Below are 16,437 nucleotides of genomic sequence, written 5' to 3'. Positions count from 1 at the left end.
CAACTAGTGTTGAAATTGTCTTGTAGGTGGGTAAATTTCAAATTCCAATTCCGTTGTTTGGGGGGCAAATTCGTATTTTAATTGTGTTGTTGGTGGGTCTTTTCTTCGTAAGAGCCCAAAAATGAGGTATAAATTTGTTTTAAAATGACATTTTATGCGTACTTTGCGCGATCGAAAACGGCATTTTGGTACGAAATAAACGAGTCCGAATGGGGTCGGTGGAATTACCGAAAATCCGAAAATCCCCGTAAATACCGAAAATCCCTTCCATTCTCTGAGGTATATAGCGTTTTCTTTAATACGCCCGGATTTACTACTTTATTGTGTTCGAATGTTGTATGTAGGCTATGAGTGTTTCAGACGTGCGCCAGTTTTTGATGGAGCGTAACCTAAGCTCGCTAACCACGACCTTTGAAGGTATACAGATACAATCATGTCACTTTGCCGCAAAAGTAAATGGCAAATATATATATCACCGCATTTTCTGTACAAATGTTGACCAAGTTATGATTATGGCTATTTTTAGACAATCATTACGTCATCAAAAGGGAAGATGGCCGCATACGTATAGGCGGGGAAAATGTAAACAAACGGGACAGCAAAAACAAAGTCACTAATTACGCTTCAAAAACATGATTTTTTCATATCAGTTTCATTTTAACATGGGTAAGACGCGTTACTTTGTATATTTATCGAGCTTTTGTGATAAATTACAGTTAGTGAATCGGTTCCGGCACTGAATCTATTCCGGGACACTTAATCACAAATATAAACAAACAAGTGAAAAATGATGCATAACAACATAAATACTTTATTTTCAATAAATCATAACCCAAAAATCTTCAAGTTAAACAATTTTCGTTTGTACAATAAATAATGTGATTAAGTGTATAAAAGCTTTATACAGAACTTTGGAGAATTTGGCAGCAATTCACAGAAAGTTTTCTAATCTGCTTAAAGGTAGCTAGTGTGATTTAAAGCACACAAAGTTGCAAATTTTATCAAATTGATTTATTTCATATTCAGTGTATGATAACAAATACAAAGCAAAATTCAAAAAGTTTTCAGCAAATTATTATCACAATAACCAGTTTTACTTGTATCTGCAAACCGAAAGTAGATTCACAAATGGAATTCTCAATTTATTCATATATTTGTATTTTGAGATGCACACTAGTATTATTGGTAAAACTTAAACAGACATTGACTTTCAAGTCATAAGTTCAATTGTATCTTCAGAAAATTGGCGTACATTAGTCAAAAAGTTAATATTTTACAAAAAGTACGAAATTATAAAGCTAACTTGACCCACGGGGTCAGGTTAGAAATTATCGATTTTGAACAAGTTATTTGGTGATCTATGAAAAAACTAACTTCGTAGACTTAAAGAACAAGTCTTTATGAAGGCATAGTTGCAGGAAATTATGCGGAATAATTTTGAAGAAGAATCACACTAGCTACCACATACTGCACAAAGCGGAGTTCTTTTTAAATAGTTTAACAAGCTGGTAATATTGCTTGGTGGGGGCTTTAAGTTCCCTAGAAATTTGATACTTGAATGTATACAGTGCTCAACAAAATGTAAAAAAAATGTTGACTGAATACAATGAGAATGTTATCAAAAATTTGGGAAAATATAATTATTTTCCACATACATGCAATTTAAGCATCATTTTTATAGTTATTTTGAAAGTTCTTGGGTATTTACAAAATGATAATGTCACAATGTGAAAAAACTTGTCTCTGACAATGGAGATCTAGTGCTATGTAATGCATAGAAGTTGTAAGGATTTCTGCTTTATATTAACATACATGTACATTTATCAAACAAAATCCTAGATGCATTTTAAAAAATTCTTACTTTTATGCTATTGCTATGTAAATCTTAACTGTTAAGAGAAGTTGCATTAAATTTTGATTATTTGGTCTCCAGTTTACATCAGGTATAAAACAAAAGAGATTTGTGTTTGCTATATACAGTCCACTCTTGGTATGACAAACTCACTTACATCAAATTTCTGGTTATGTCTATTATTAAAATTATTTTTCAGATCCCGACATTTCCCCTTTGTTATGTAGGTAATTTGATTACTGTTAAGCCAAATTCGACATCTGCGTACTCTGGCAGTCAAACTAATTTTTTGGTCCCTCCAAAATATTTTCTGTTTCATTATCACTCGGTAAGATGAAGTGTGAAATCTCAAAAATTGTTTTGAAATGCAAGCTTAGGACATGTCTAACTCTGGCTATGTCGAAGTATTTTAGAAGGCGCACCTGAATTTGAGATACATGTACTGAGGGTGGACTGTATTTTAAACCTACTGTTAAAGCTTTAGATGCAGCTGCATGAAATTTTATAAGAAAATGAATTTTGTATTGAAGGCCAGTTGAGCTACAGGTACTGTATGTTACCAGTTAACATATTGAATAAAAATATGCCGTCAGTCGTGGACAATGAATGTAGTTGAGATTCAGTTTCAGTTTTTTAGTTTTTAAATGATTTGTTGTTATAAAGTTTAACTGTTAACTTGAAATTAAACTTTGACTGTTGACTTGGAATTAAATTTTGACAGTAAACTTGGAATTAAATTTTATATATTCATATTCAGTATCTGGGATGGAAAACAGCTGTGAATGCTGCTGAGGCCATCCTTAAAAAATTGTTTGTTTGCAGTAACATGACCCATCTTTTTTTAGTGGGTAGGCAGGTAGGGATTTGTTTTGGAAACTGTTGTCACAGCAGAGCTAGTGTTTTCATATATATGTACTCTTTGTATGAGAGCCTATATATTGCTTCTGTTATATACATTCAGGTCTATCTCTGCAAGAACAGCCTTCAGATGTTATGCCAATAAATTGAAATTGTATTTTCAAAGTATATAATAACATACAAATATGCATGTAATGTATTCAGAGACAAAAATTAAAAAAATTCCTTCCAGATTGTCAATAAAATTATTTGAGTCGAAGCCATTTTTGTGAGTCTGTCGAGTTACTGCGAACAAACATTTTTTAAGGTTGGTCTGATTGCAAAACAAATCTAAAGGCCAGGGTCCAGTTGCTTAAAAATTTGACCTATGATTAAACTGTATGGCTACATTGTCCTGCTTTGTATTCAATCAGCTCCAACATTTTAAAGTTAGTTTTCATCTTAAAATTCCTTGACAACATCTTTCACCATTAGGTTGGCACAAACAAAATCCTGCACTGTTTTTGCAGTTTTAATACAAACAAATCAATGCTTGTTTTTTTTTTTTAATTGTAGTTTAAAGTTTTGAGCAACACACCCTTGATTCCATTTGCTATTAACCCTTTCAGTGCTCAAACTGATCTCAAGTCTGACAGTAGGTCTAGAAGGTCACAATGGGATCTTGCTTTAACCTGCTCACTATACATCAGTTAACATGGACCATGTCATTAAGGTATTCCATCCATAATTAAAACTTAGTACTTTTCCCTGTGACTTCGACGTTTTTAAAAGCGCATAATCGTTTGAGTTCAGATGTTTTCGTTAAACACAAGCAATACCGACTGCACCCGAACTCAACCGATGATGCACTTTGAAAAATGTCGAAGTTGCACAGAAAAGTACGAAGTTAATGATGGATGGAATATCTTAATTCAGAAATTATACTTTCAAGAACATCAGTGTAAGACGCTCATATTCACTGTTCAATAGTACTTGGTTGCAAATGGCACTTTCTCCCTTAAACAACCGAGTGCAAACTAAAAGACAAAAATTGGTTTTCATTATAAATAAAAAGAAAACCATTCTCAATAGCAAAGGTTTATTTACTTAAGAAACAAAACATATTTCAAACAATAGCCAAAGCCACCATTTTTGATACATTTTACAATAGTTGTAATAGCCAATATTGTATTCTATCATCAGCTTCTTAAATTATAATAATACATGAACAGGGTTACTGGTACATCTGAATACTGAAAACCCCATCGCCACTTGTGAATAAAGCAGCTATTAATATTCTCATATGAAGTTTGTCTCTGCATTTCAAATAAGAAGGTAAACCAGTGCACTGTAACAAGTAAAATAAAAAAGAAGACTTGAGAGTTTTACTGAATGACATGAACAAATACTAATTTCAATTGTGTTGTAGGGTGGTGTTGAGTTTAATCTAAATGTGGTGCTGGTGGGTCTATTACCTATTTTAATTCTGTTGGTGGGGGGTGTAAAAGCAGTTAAAATTGTGTTGGTGGTGCCCCATTTTTGGACTGTCGTTCTTGCCCCCCCAGGCCTTTTTTCCTGGAACAGCCCTGAATAAATTACTGATATAATGCAAGGTGACTGTTTTTCTGGGAAGTTCACTGGCTATAACATGTAGAAAATGCTCACTTAAATCTCCTATTACCTCATAACCACATACCTTGTTTCAAAAGTTGATATGATTAACTCTTCCTAAAGGCATAGTCTTACAGACATTTGATAGGTATTAACGACCTTTTTGGAGGTAATTTTAAATTATGGATAATCATGTTTCATTGTACATTTATAAGATGATTGGGTAAGAGTGAAACAGACTATCCTCCACTATCAAAAGATATTCTACTCTATCATAAGATATTCTACACTATCAGAAGATATTCTACACTATTAGAAGATATTCTACATTACCAGAAGATATTCTACACTATCATAAGATTTGCAAGTGAGGATTGTAACTGATCTTCCAGCAATCTGTTGATTCTTACCTAGTTGTATAAATAATCCTTGTTATTTCTATTTCTGTCGTGGGATAATCACCAGTTGTCATATTCCCATATGCATTTGTACCAAAAAATTAGACTTTGGCCATGAACTCCTGATTCATCTTAATTAATGCCTCTACCTAAGTCTTAAGAAATTGGGGCTGAATTGTGACAGAAATAGCCTGGCTTTAGTTGTTGATTTTTCAATATTTTTGTTGAGCCTTCATGCGGTTAGCGAGACATAGTTGTCACAATGGCGGTTCTGTGTCCATCTGGACTGAACTGTGTTGGTGCAGTACCTTGACCATGCATTATAGGATTTTCAAAAACCTTGTCATGTGGGTTCACCATAATGAGGTGGTGTGTTATGCACAAAGGTCAAGGTCATGCTTAGAGGTCAAAAGGTTGAAATGATCCTGGTCCGGGCTGTACCTTGACCATGCCTTATATTATCTTCAAAAAAACTTTCGTTCACAGTGATAAAGTGGCAAGTTGAGCTTGAAACCAAGGTCTGTTCCTCAAAGGACAAGGTCACGCTTAAAGGTCAAAGGTTGAAATGATTCTTGTGCAGGCTGAATTTTTACTATGCATAATAGATTTCAAAAAAAGGATGCCATGGAGGTAAACCATGAGGAGGCGTAGTGTGGCAGGTTCCATATATTGTTCGACTCAAGAGCATTCTGCTGTGTGAAAGGCTCTTTCATTGGGTACAACAAATTGGTGTCTAGTCTTTGTAAAGAAACAAACACACAAAGTCATGAAAATTACTTCCAAATTGTGCATGTTAATCAAACAGTGGCTGGAATTTGCCCACGGATACCGTATTTTCTCGACTATAAGGCGATTCGCTTATAAGACGGCCCCCTAACTTTGCCTATGAAATCTGGTGCTTTTTGTTTCGACTCGCTTATAAGACGGGGTCAATTTTTAAGCAAATCTAAAATGCTAAAATTCTTCCTAATGTGTAAAAATGTTCAAGCTCAACGGACAATTATCGACTTTCGCGGTAACTGTTTTTGTTTTACTCAAAGAAAATGGCGGGCAACTGTGAGCTCTCTATTTGGAGGTAGGTTAAAAATGAGTACATAAGTTTGCAGGACAGGTCGTTACATATCGAAATTGTAATAATTAATTAATAACAACATATGTTTGTTTTAGTTTATTTTTTATTGAAGACACCAATGAAGTTCTTCGGCAAAATAAATGGCTTCAATAACATAACTGCGAAAAGCCGAGGCATGAATAGGTGTTTGTTTAGCAATAATGCTTTAGGCAATATTGTCCCTTGATTGGCGACGAACATAAAGGATTCATATTCGCATTGTCATTTGTTTGCTTAATCAAATTGACAGTTAGGTACCTACATCATATTAACATTCCAATTTATTGATTTGATATATCTGTCATACTAATTATACTGACACGCGCCATGAGAAAAAAATGCAGATATAACGGTACACTGTGTGACGTCAGAGCACGCGCGGTGAAGAGATTTCGTGTTGTTGTTTACTTAATTGCCCCATACTTATATCAGCAGACGATAGACTGGATAGACGAATACCCTATGTAAAATTTAACTGATTTTGACTTGAATCTTTTTTTAATATTTTATCGACTCGCTTATAAGACGGGTCCCCTACTTTGGGGGTAAAAATCGGGACCCAATTTCCCCGTCTTATAGTCGAGAAAATACGGTACTTTCAAGCCAAAGTAATTGATGAGCTTTTTCTTAATTCAAACTTTACCTCACCTTGGCTGCTTATAATACTACCACATTTCTAGTATCCATATATTTTCTTATGTATATTTCAGTGTTCTATGGCTACCCGCGTGTTCCACAGACATCAGAAGAAGAGCAGATAATGTTGCCCCGAGAGGATCGTGCCGCTCTTGCAGAGTATGTGGTCCTGCGTGCACGTGCAGCTAACAGATTGAAGGAGGTTGGCAGGGATGAACTACTCGTTTCAGAGAACCTCGCTGACTTGATCAAAAAAGGTGAGGGTAGAAATAATTAATAAATTTATGTTTGATTTTCCTTATCAGTGTTCTACTTGTAACTTTTTATTGGCCTACATCCATACTAGAACCATTGAACATCACTTTGTCACAGCTTAAATGAGCTATTTCTTATATTCTTAAACAAGTAATATACTTTTTATTACCAACACTGCAAGTTATCAAACTGATTTCTTTCTCAAATGTATGCAAGAGCAAGCAGGTTTGATATTATGACTGTGCCTTGTAGAGACTGTTCATTATGACTGTGTCTTGTAGAGACTGTTTATTATGACTGTGTCTTGTAGAGACTGTTTATTATGACTGCGTCTTGTAGAGACTGTTTATTATGACTGTGCCTTGTTGAGACTGTGTATTATGACTGTGCCTTGTAGAGACTGTTTATTATGACTGTGTCTTGTATAGACTGTTTATTATGACTGTGCCTTGTAGAGACTGTTTATAATGACTGTGCCTGGTAGAGACTGTTTATTATGACTGTGCATGGTAGAGACTGTTTATTATGACTGTGTCTTGTAGAGACTGTTTATTATGACTGTGCCTTGTAGAGACTGTTTATTATGAATGTGCCTGGTAGAGACTGTTTATTATGACTGTGGCTTGTAGTAAATGTTTATTATGACTGTGTCTTGCAGAGACTGTTTATTATGACTGTGTCTTGCAGAGACTGCTTATTATGACTGTGCCTTGTAGAGACTGCTTATTATGACTGTGCCTTGTAGAGACTGCTTATTATGACTGTGCCTTGTAGAGACTGCTTATTATGACTGTGCCTTATAGAGACTGTTTATTATGACTGTGCCTTGTAGAGACTGCTTATTATGACTGTGTCTTGTAGAGACTGCTTATTATGACTGTGCCTTGTAGAGACTGCTTATTATGACTGGGTCATAGGTTGTCCATGTGATAACTCGACAATGCCTGCACCCATGGCCCTCAAACTTGACTTTCAGGTTGGGCCTGACCAGTAGATGACCCCTATAGTTTTTGGGGGTCATTGGGCCAAAGGTCAAGGTCACAGTGAGCTTGAATGGTAAAAGGTTGTCCAAGTGATAACTTGACAATGCCTGCACCCATGGCCCTCAAACTTGACTTAAAGGTTGGGCCTGACCAGTAGATGACACGTATTGTTTTGGGGGTCATTGGGCCAAAGGACAAGGTCACAGTGACCTTGAATGGTAAAAGGTTGTCCGTGTGATTACTCAACAATGCCTGCACCTATGGCCCTCAAACTTGACTTGGAGGTTGGGCCTGACCAGTAGATGACCCGTATTGTTTTTGGGGGTCATCGGGCCAAAGGTCAAGGTCACAGTGACCTTGAATGGTAAAAGGTTGTCTGAGTGATATCTCGACAATGCCTGCACCCATGGCCATCAAACTTGACTTGGAGGTTGGGCCTGACCAGTAGATGGCCCCCATTGATTTTAGGGGTCATTGGGCCAAAGGTCAAGGTAACAGTGACTTTGAACGATAAAAGGTTGCCCGAGTGATAACTCAACAATGCCTGCGCCCATGGCCCTCAAACTTGACTTTGAGGTTGGGCCTGACCAGTAGATGACCCCTATTGATTTAAGGGGTCAAAGGTCAAGGTCACAGTGACCTTGAAAGCAAACTCGACAATTCCTGGACCTATGGTCATCAAACTTGACATGAAGGTGGGCCTGACCAGTAGATGACCCCTCTTGACTTTGGTGGTCATCAGGCCAAGGTCAAGGTCACAGTAACCTTTAACGCAAAAAAGTTAACAAATCTTCTCCCAGTGATATCTCAACAATGCCTGAATCTATGATCATCAAACTTGACATGTAAGTTGGGCCTGACCAGGAGATGACCCTTATTGATTTTAGGAGTCATTGGGTCAAAGGTCAGGTTCACAGTGACCTTGAATGCGAAAATGTTTCAAGTGATAATTGGACAATGCCTGCACCCATGGCCCTCAAACTTGACTTGGAGTTGTGTCTGATCTGTAGATGACCCCTTATGATTTTAGGGGTCATTGGGTCAAAGGTCAAGGTAACAGTACCTTGAACGAAAAAAGCTTGTCTGTGTGATAACTTGTCAATGCCTGCACCCATGGCCCTCAAACTTAACATTTAGATTTTTGGTGACCAGCTGATGACTCCTATGGATTTTGAGGTCATAGAGTCAAAGGACATGGTCATAACACACTCTATCCTCAAACTTTGAATGGTCATAATCTTAAAACTGCCTCAACGGCATCCAATGTCAGTGACAAATCAGCTGTCATTTCGGTCCATACATATTTCATTCAATTGTCCATATAATCCTGACAACATGGCACTCAGGGGGGGGGGGGGGCATAATGTTTGACAAACATCTCTTGTCTGACTGTGTCTTGAAGAGACTGTTTATTATGACTGTGCCTTGTAGAGACTGCTTATTATGACTGTGCCTTGTAGAGACGGTTTATTATTACTGTGTCTTGTAGAGACTGTTTATTATGACTGTGCCTGGTAGAGACTGTATATTATGACTGTGCCTTGTAGAGACTGCTTATTATGACTGTGCCTTGCAGAGACTGTTTATTATGACTGTGCCTTGCAGAGACTGCTTATTATGACTGTGCCTTGAAGAGACTGTTATTATGACTGTGCCTTGTAGAGACTGCTTATTATGACTGTGCCTTGAAGAGACTGCTTATTATGACTGTGCCTTGTAGAGACTGCTTATTATGACTGTGTTTTGTATAGACTGTTTATTATGACTGTGCCTGGTAGAGACTGTTTATTATGACTGTGCCTTGCAGAGACTGTCTATTATGACTGTGTCTTGCAGAGACTGCTTATTATGACTGTGCCTTGTAGAGACTGCTTATTATGACTGGGTCTTGTATAGACTGTTTATTCTGACTGTGCCTTGTAGAGACTGTTTATTATGACTGTGCCTTGTAGAGACTGTATATTATGACTGTGCCTTGTAGAGACGGTTTGTTATGACTGTGCCTTGTAGAGATGGTTTATTATGACTGTATCTTGCAGAGACTGTATATTATGACTGCGCCTTGTAGAGACTGTTCATTATGACTGCGCCTTGTAGAGACTGTTCATTATGACTGTGTCTTGTAGAGACTGTTTATTATGACTTTGTCTTGTATAGACTGTTTATTATGCCCCCCTTCGAAGAAGAGGGGTATATTGCTTTGCACAGGCATGTCGGTCCGTTGGTCCGTCGGTAGACCAAAGCTTGTCCGAGTGATAACTCAACAATTCCTGGACGTATGGTCATCAAACTTCACATGAAGGTTGGGCCTGACCAGTAGATGACCCCTATTGATTTTGGGGGTCATCGAGTCAAAGGTCAAGGTCACAGTGACCTTTAATGGTAAAATAATTTTAAAGCTTGTCCGAGTGATAACTCAACAATTCCTGCACCAATGGCCCTCAAACTTGACTTTCAGGTTGGGCCTGACCAGTAGATGACCCCTATTGTTTTGGGGGGTCATCAGGCCAAAGGTCAAGGTTACAGTGACCTTGAATGGTAAAAGGTCGTCCGAGTGATAACTTGACAATGCCTGCACCCATGGCCCTCAAACTTGACTTGGAGGTTGGGCCTGACCAGTAGCTGACCCCTATTGTTTTTGGGGCTCATCGGGTCAAAGGTCAAGTGCACAGTGACCTTGAATGGTAAAAGGTTGTCCGAGTGATAACTCAACAATGCCGGCACCCATGGCCCTCATAATTGAATTGGAGGTTGGGCCTGACCAGGAGATGACCCCTATTGTTTTTGGGGGTCATCTGGCCAAAGGTCAAGGTCACAGTGACCTTGAATGGTAAAAGGTTGTCCGAGTGATAATTCGACAATGCCTGCACCCATGGCCCTCATAATTGAATTGGAGGTTGGGCCTGACTAGTAGAAGACCCCTATTGTTTTTGGGGGTCATCGGGCCAAAGGTCAAGGTCACAGTCACCTTGAATGGTTAAAGGTTTTCCTTGTGATAACTTGACAATGCCTGCACCCATGGCCCTCAAACTTGACTTGGAATTGGGCCTGACCAGTACATGACCCCTTTTGTTTTTGGGGGTCATCTGGCCAAAGGTCAAGGTCACAGTCACCTTGAATGGTAAAAGGTTGTCCGAGTGATAACTCGACAATGCCTGCACCCATGGCCCTCAAACTTGACTTGGAGAATTGGCTTGACCAGGAGATGACCCCTATGGTTTTTGGGGTTCATCTGGCCAAAGGTCAAATTCACAGTGACCTGGAATGGTAAAAGGTTGTCCGAGTGATAACTCGACAATGCCTGCACCCATGGCCCTCAAACTTGACTTGGAGGTTGGGCCTGGCCAGAATATGTCCCTATTGATTTTAGGGGTCATTGGGCTAAAGGTCAAGGTCACAGTGACCTGGAATGGTAAAAGGTTATCCGAGTGATAACTCGACAATGCCTGCACCCATGGCCCTCAAGCTTGACTTGGAGGTTGGGCCTGGTCAGAAGATGGTCCCTATTGATTTTAGGGGTCATTGGGCCAAAGGTCAAGGTCACAGTGACCTTGAGTGATAAAAGGTTGTCCGAGTGATAACTCAACAATGCCTGCACCCATGGCCCTCAAACTTGACATTGAGGTTGGGCCTGACCAGTAGATGACCCCTATTGATTTTAGGGGTCAAAGGTCAAGGTCACAGTGACCTTGAAAGCGACCTCGACAATTCCTGGACCTATGGTCATCAAACTTGACATGAAGGTTGGGCCTGCCCAGTAGATGACCCCTATCGACTTTGGGGGTCATCAGGCCAAGGTCAATGTCACAGTAACCTTTAACGCAAAAAAAGTTAACAAATCTTCTCCCACTGATATCTCAACAATGCCTGAACCTTTGATCATTAAACTTGACATGGATGTTAAGCCTGACCAGTAGATCACCCTTATTGATTTTAGGATTCACAGAGCCGAAGGTCAAGGTCACAGTGATCTTGAATGGTAAAAGGTTGTCAGAGTGATAACTCAACAATGCCTGAACCCATGGCCTTCAAACTTGACTTGGAGTTGCATCTGACTTGTAGATGACCCCTTATGATTTAAGGGGTCATTGGGTCAAAGGTCAAGGTCACAGTGACCTTGAACGAAAAAACTTGTCTGTGTGATAACTTGACAATGCCTGCACCCATGGCCCTCGAACTTGACATTTAGGTGTCTGGTGACCAGCTGATGACTCTGGATTTTGAGTTCATAGAGTCAAAGGTCATGGTCATAACACACTCTATCCTCACACTTTAATGGTCATAATCTGAAAACTGCCTTAATGGCAACAAATCAACTGTCATTTCGGTCCATGCATATTTCATTCAATTGTCCATATAATCCTGACAACATGGCGCTCGGGGGGGGGGGGCATAATGTTTGACAAACAGCTCTTGTTATGACTGTGCCTTGTAGAGACTGTTTATTATGAATGTACCTGGTAGAGACTGTTTATTATGACTGTGCCTTGTTGAGACTGCTTATTATGACTGTGCCTTGTAGAGACTGTTTATTATGACTGTGCCTTGTTGAGACTGTTTATTATGACTGTGCCTTGTAGAGACTGTTTATTATGACTGTGTCTTGTATAGACTGTTTATTATGACTGTGCCTTGTTGAGACTGTTTATTATGACTGTGCCTTGTAGAGACTGTTTATTATGACTGTGTCTTGTATAGACTGTTTATTATGACTGTGTCTTGTAGAGACTGTTTATTATGACAGTGTCTTGTAGAGACTGTTTATTATGACTGTGTCTTATAGAGACTGGAGAAGGAAGACACCTGGATCCTGTAGAGGAGATGGCCGCACTGCGTGACTACCGACGCAGACGCAAGACCTATCGTGCCAAGAACGTCCACATCACAAAAAAATCACACACTGAGGTAGTATAGTGCCATACAAATTTCATTAAATTTTAAGTTTACAAAAATTGAGAAAAAATCAAGCTGCTTCATGCTTTAAACAATCATTTTCTTTCAGAAGTAACTATCAACATCTTGTAGTGTTTAGTGAAAAATTACCAGTTTTGGAGAATATCTCAGTCTGACAGGAATAAATTACATACAGTCGTGATTTTAGCCATGTTTTAAAAGTAAAATTTCAAGCACCTGTTCAATATGAAACACGTGCTGTCATGTACTAAAATACTATTTGTTAAAAAAAGTTAACTTTTTATGTCATTTAATGTATATTTATGTACATGGAACACACAAGTTTACTAAGATGGTATAAAATATCACATTATGGTTATTATAAACATGATATAGTTTATGCTATACAATATTATATTAAAAATGGAACTGAGTGCTTCAAATTCACCATTAACTGTATGAAATGAAATAGTGAGAACTACAAGTGTTATACTATAATTTGTCGATGTTTGAATTACTTATTCCTCTGACAGCATACTAAACAAAGATGTGTAATCAAACTTCAATTACAGCCGAAACCCATTGGCTCGATACTCCAGGGACCAGCCAATATACTTAGAGTGTAGAGAATATCGAGCCATGTGGGGTTGCTTACTGAATGTGTATTTTTCTTCGATATATTTAAGAAAGTCTTGTTTACTTCGTTTGCAATTTCCAACCTTATCAAAAGAAGAGTATTTATTGCACATATTAATGGAACACACGCCGTACATTTCACAACATGACGGATTCGATACTATGAAAATATCATTTGATTTCTTCTTTTTAATTTACGCAATAAAATTATTATAAGTATCATTCCGACCCGAGCGTTTTGCATGAGGGTCGGGATGAACCTTTCTCCCACCTCAGATAAGTAGATCCAATAATTTAACCATGCTAGATATTCTTATCTTGCCCATAAGCATATTTGCTCAAACTCTTTAACCATTTAAATTTGATAACAATTATGATACCACGAGCAATTCTAATCAATTTGCTCCTTGTGTTAAATAAAGCCAAGCGAACAAAGTGTGAAATTCTTAGGAACCGCCAAAAAGACATAGAGCATGGAGAAATATAAACCCTCAAGATATCGAGCCATCAGATCAAATTTTATATGAACATATAGTAAAAAGAAATCGGTATTTTTAATCCAGTTCCAGCAAACGAGAATATCGAGCCAACAAGTTTTGACTGTAATGGTGTATATTTTCAACAGAAAAAGTGGTGCAGTTTACTATTTGGGATTTTGTTTATATATAGGGAAGACTAGTGGGCAACCTGGTAATACCCTAACAGTCAAGTAACCCTCCAAACTACAACAATCAGCAATAACAATGTTTCAGTTTCATTGAGGAATATTAAATTATCCAGTTTTCTAGAATCATTAACAGGCATGTTGTAAATGCCATTTATGCTGTAACGATATTGTTATAGTAGGGTTATGTTTTAGATAATGCGAGAGGTTATCAATAATCAGATGGACATGTACAGTCAGTCTCTGCAGGATGACCGAAGTGTTGACAGGTACGTTGACCAGTAACAGTAAACAAACATTTAACCTTGAAATTATGTTGCTTTAGCTACCAATCTCTCAAAAACATTCTTAATATAAGTATATTACATAATTCACAATGGTCAAAAAGTCTCTAAAACTTTTCTTATTAAAAGCTGTATCAAAAAGATGTTTTATATTAAAGGGGCTATACACCAGATTGGCACCAAAAAGTTTTTTTTGTAACGAATCTTAGGACAATTATTTAATAAATGTTTTACTCTATGATATCATAATTCTAAAAACCAAAATGTAAAAAAAATAGTTTGAGAACGGGTTCGAACCAGTGTCGCCAAAATTGCAGTCCAGTGTTGCATCCACTGTGCTACGAAGGCTTACCCTAAATGGTTGGAATATTTCAGCTATATACCTAATTTGGTAATATCACTTGATAACAACGACTAGCCAATCATGCATTAGGAATGAATTTTACTAGGTAGATATACCTAGTAATCTTTTTCAATGGAAAAATACAAAAAAGCTGTGAAAAATATATTAATTGTAAACTATGTGGAACTTCAGTTAGTAAGTTTCAGTGCATTGTACACATAGATTCCAAGTTTATGTCAGTTTTCAACAATTTTCCTCTTTTTTTTGCTATTTCAACATATGAAGTATAGCCCCTTTAAATAATTTGTTCCTGTTTGAAAAATTAAAATTATCAATTTTGTGGCCAATACTCAAATTTCTGTACAGATTGTTCGATATTCAAAATCAAAGGTTACATGAATCATTTTATGTAAATGTTGTTCCCACATTTTTGTAACAGTTCTAGCCTACAGATAATATTCAAACATATATCATGCTTTGTGTATTTATATTTCAACAACTATGTGTCAGAATATATTTCATAAACAGTTTTGAACAACTTACATACTAGTAGTATTAAAGCTTACTTATGTTGCAGAGAAGAAAAGGCACTTGAAGAAACAGGTCGACAATTAGAGGAGATTTCTTCATATAGAGGAACATCTAGTCAAAGGTCAAGGTCAACTGAAAGGTCAAGAGGCACACCAAGGCAACCCTCAAGGGCAAGAGAGTATTCAAGACAGAGGTCAAAAGATAGATATAGGCGTAAATCTAGATCTCCTGATAGGCCAAGGCAAGGGTCAAGGTCAAGAGAAACATCTAGACAAAGGTCAAGGTCTCCCTTATTGTGTTCAACTCCAAGGTCATTTGAGAGGCCTTTGTCCAGGGAGAGGCTAAACGAAAGGTCAAGAAGTAAGGACAGAGAACAGAGAAAACACAAGAAAAAACACAAGCATCGATCTAGAAGCAGGTCAAAGACCAAAAGCAGGTAGATTGTATTTTTGATCTGGCCTTAATAAAATTTCTCATGCATTATTCCATCTTTTTTTAAGCAAATTATATTTTGAATTAAATGTTCTAGCTTTATGTAATAAATGGTCTTCTTTAAAATTTCTAGTTCATGTGTCTTCATTAGCTCACCTAACCATGAAGTAGTCAAAAGTGAACTTTTGTGGTTGTCTTTTGTCCGTTGCCGTCCACATTAAATTTGTTACCCCTCTAGGATCTAACATCCACATTTCTTAACAAAATTAATTCAAACTTCGTCACAATTTATATAGCCACAAGATCTCAGGCAATTGGAATTATGGGACAAACCAGTAAATCCAGAGTTAATGCCCTTGATTTATATTTTTTATCATATTTAAAATTGTTAACACTCTTAAGCAGCTTTATTTCTCATTGATGTCATATATGACCATAAAATCTTGGCCATTTTTTCTAATGGCCATATCTGATGAAAGGCCATGGCTAGAGATCCATATACAAGGTGTGCAATCCAGGGCCCTAATGGCTAATTTGTTTTATTATCCAAATTAGTGTTTTTATGTGTTTATGTAACAGGGCAAAGAAGAAACACAAGAAGAATAAGCACAAGTCAAAGGGAGATAAAGAGGAACAGCCAGACAAATAATGAAGAGGATATACCAAGATGTTTCTGTTACACGTAGGCTCAAGTTTCAAGAACCAATTCTGTCAGTTCTGTTCCTCTTCTAGAAATAAAGAAAAATGTTTTGTGAACTCAAAATTTATTATATTCTCTATGAAAAAGATTAAACTGTTGTTGTAAAACTATGGTCTACAAATATTTATACATGTGTAGACGCATCTTGTTTTTATTACTTGCTATGTAGGTTGATGAAGGCAAATTTTTCATTTATGCCTCGTTTAGAACGTTTAAATTGTTCTTACTAATGTAAAGCGCTTGAGACATAATAAACTAGTTCACATTGTTA

At 37.3% G+C, this 16,437-nt stretch overlaps 1 protein-coding gene across 4 annotated transcripts in view; it reads left to right on the top strand.

The window, feature by feature from the left end:
• The window catches only part of LOC128208265 (U11/U12 small nuclear ribonucleoprotein 48 kDa protein-like), a 103,494-nt gene extending 87,057 nt beyond the window's left edge, over nucleotides 1-16,437 (top strand). For all 4 annotated transcript variants that reach the window (XM_052911769.1, XM_052911767.1, XM_052911768.1 and 1 more), the window contains 5 exons: nucleotides 6,520-6,702; nucleotides 12,467-12,588; nucleotides 14,072-14,145; nucleotides 15,081-15,470; nucleotides 16,046-16,437. In XM_052911769.1, coding sequence (XP_052767729.1) covers nucleotides 6,520-6,702; nucleotides 12,467-12,588; nucleotides 14,072-14,145; nucleotides 15,081-15,470; nucleotides 16,046-16,115 — 839 coding nt within the window. In that variant the 3' untranslated portion in view covers nucleotides 16,116-16,437. The remainder of the gene's footprint in view (nucleotides 1-6,519; nucleotides 6,703-12,466; nucleotides 12,589-14,071; nucleotides 14,146-15,080; nucleotides 15,471-16,045) is intronic.

The sequence above is a fragment of the Mya arenaria genome, chromosome 11 (assembly GCF_026914265.1).
Source record: "Mya arenaria isolate MELC-2E11 chromosome 11, ASM2691426v1".
In the NCBI taxonomy this organism is placed as follows: domain Eukaryota; kingdom Metazoa; phylum Mollusca; class Bivalvia; order Myida; family Myidae; genus Mya; species Mya arenaria.
Note: the sequence above shows the minus strand (reverse complement) of the source record. Positions and strands in the feature narration are given on the sequence as shown.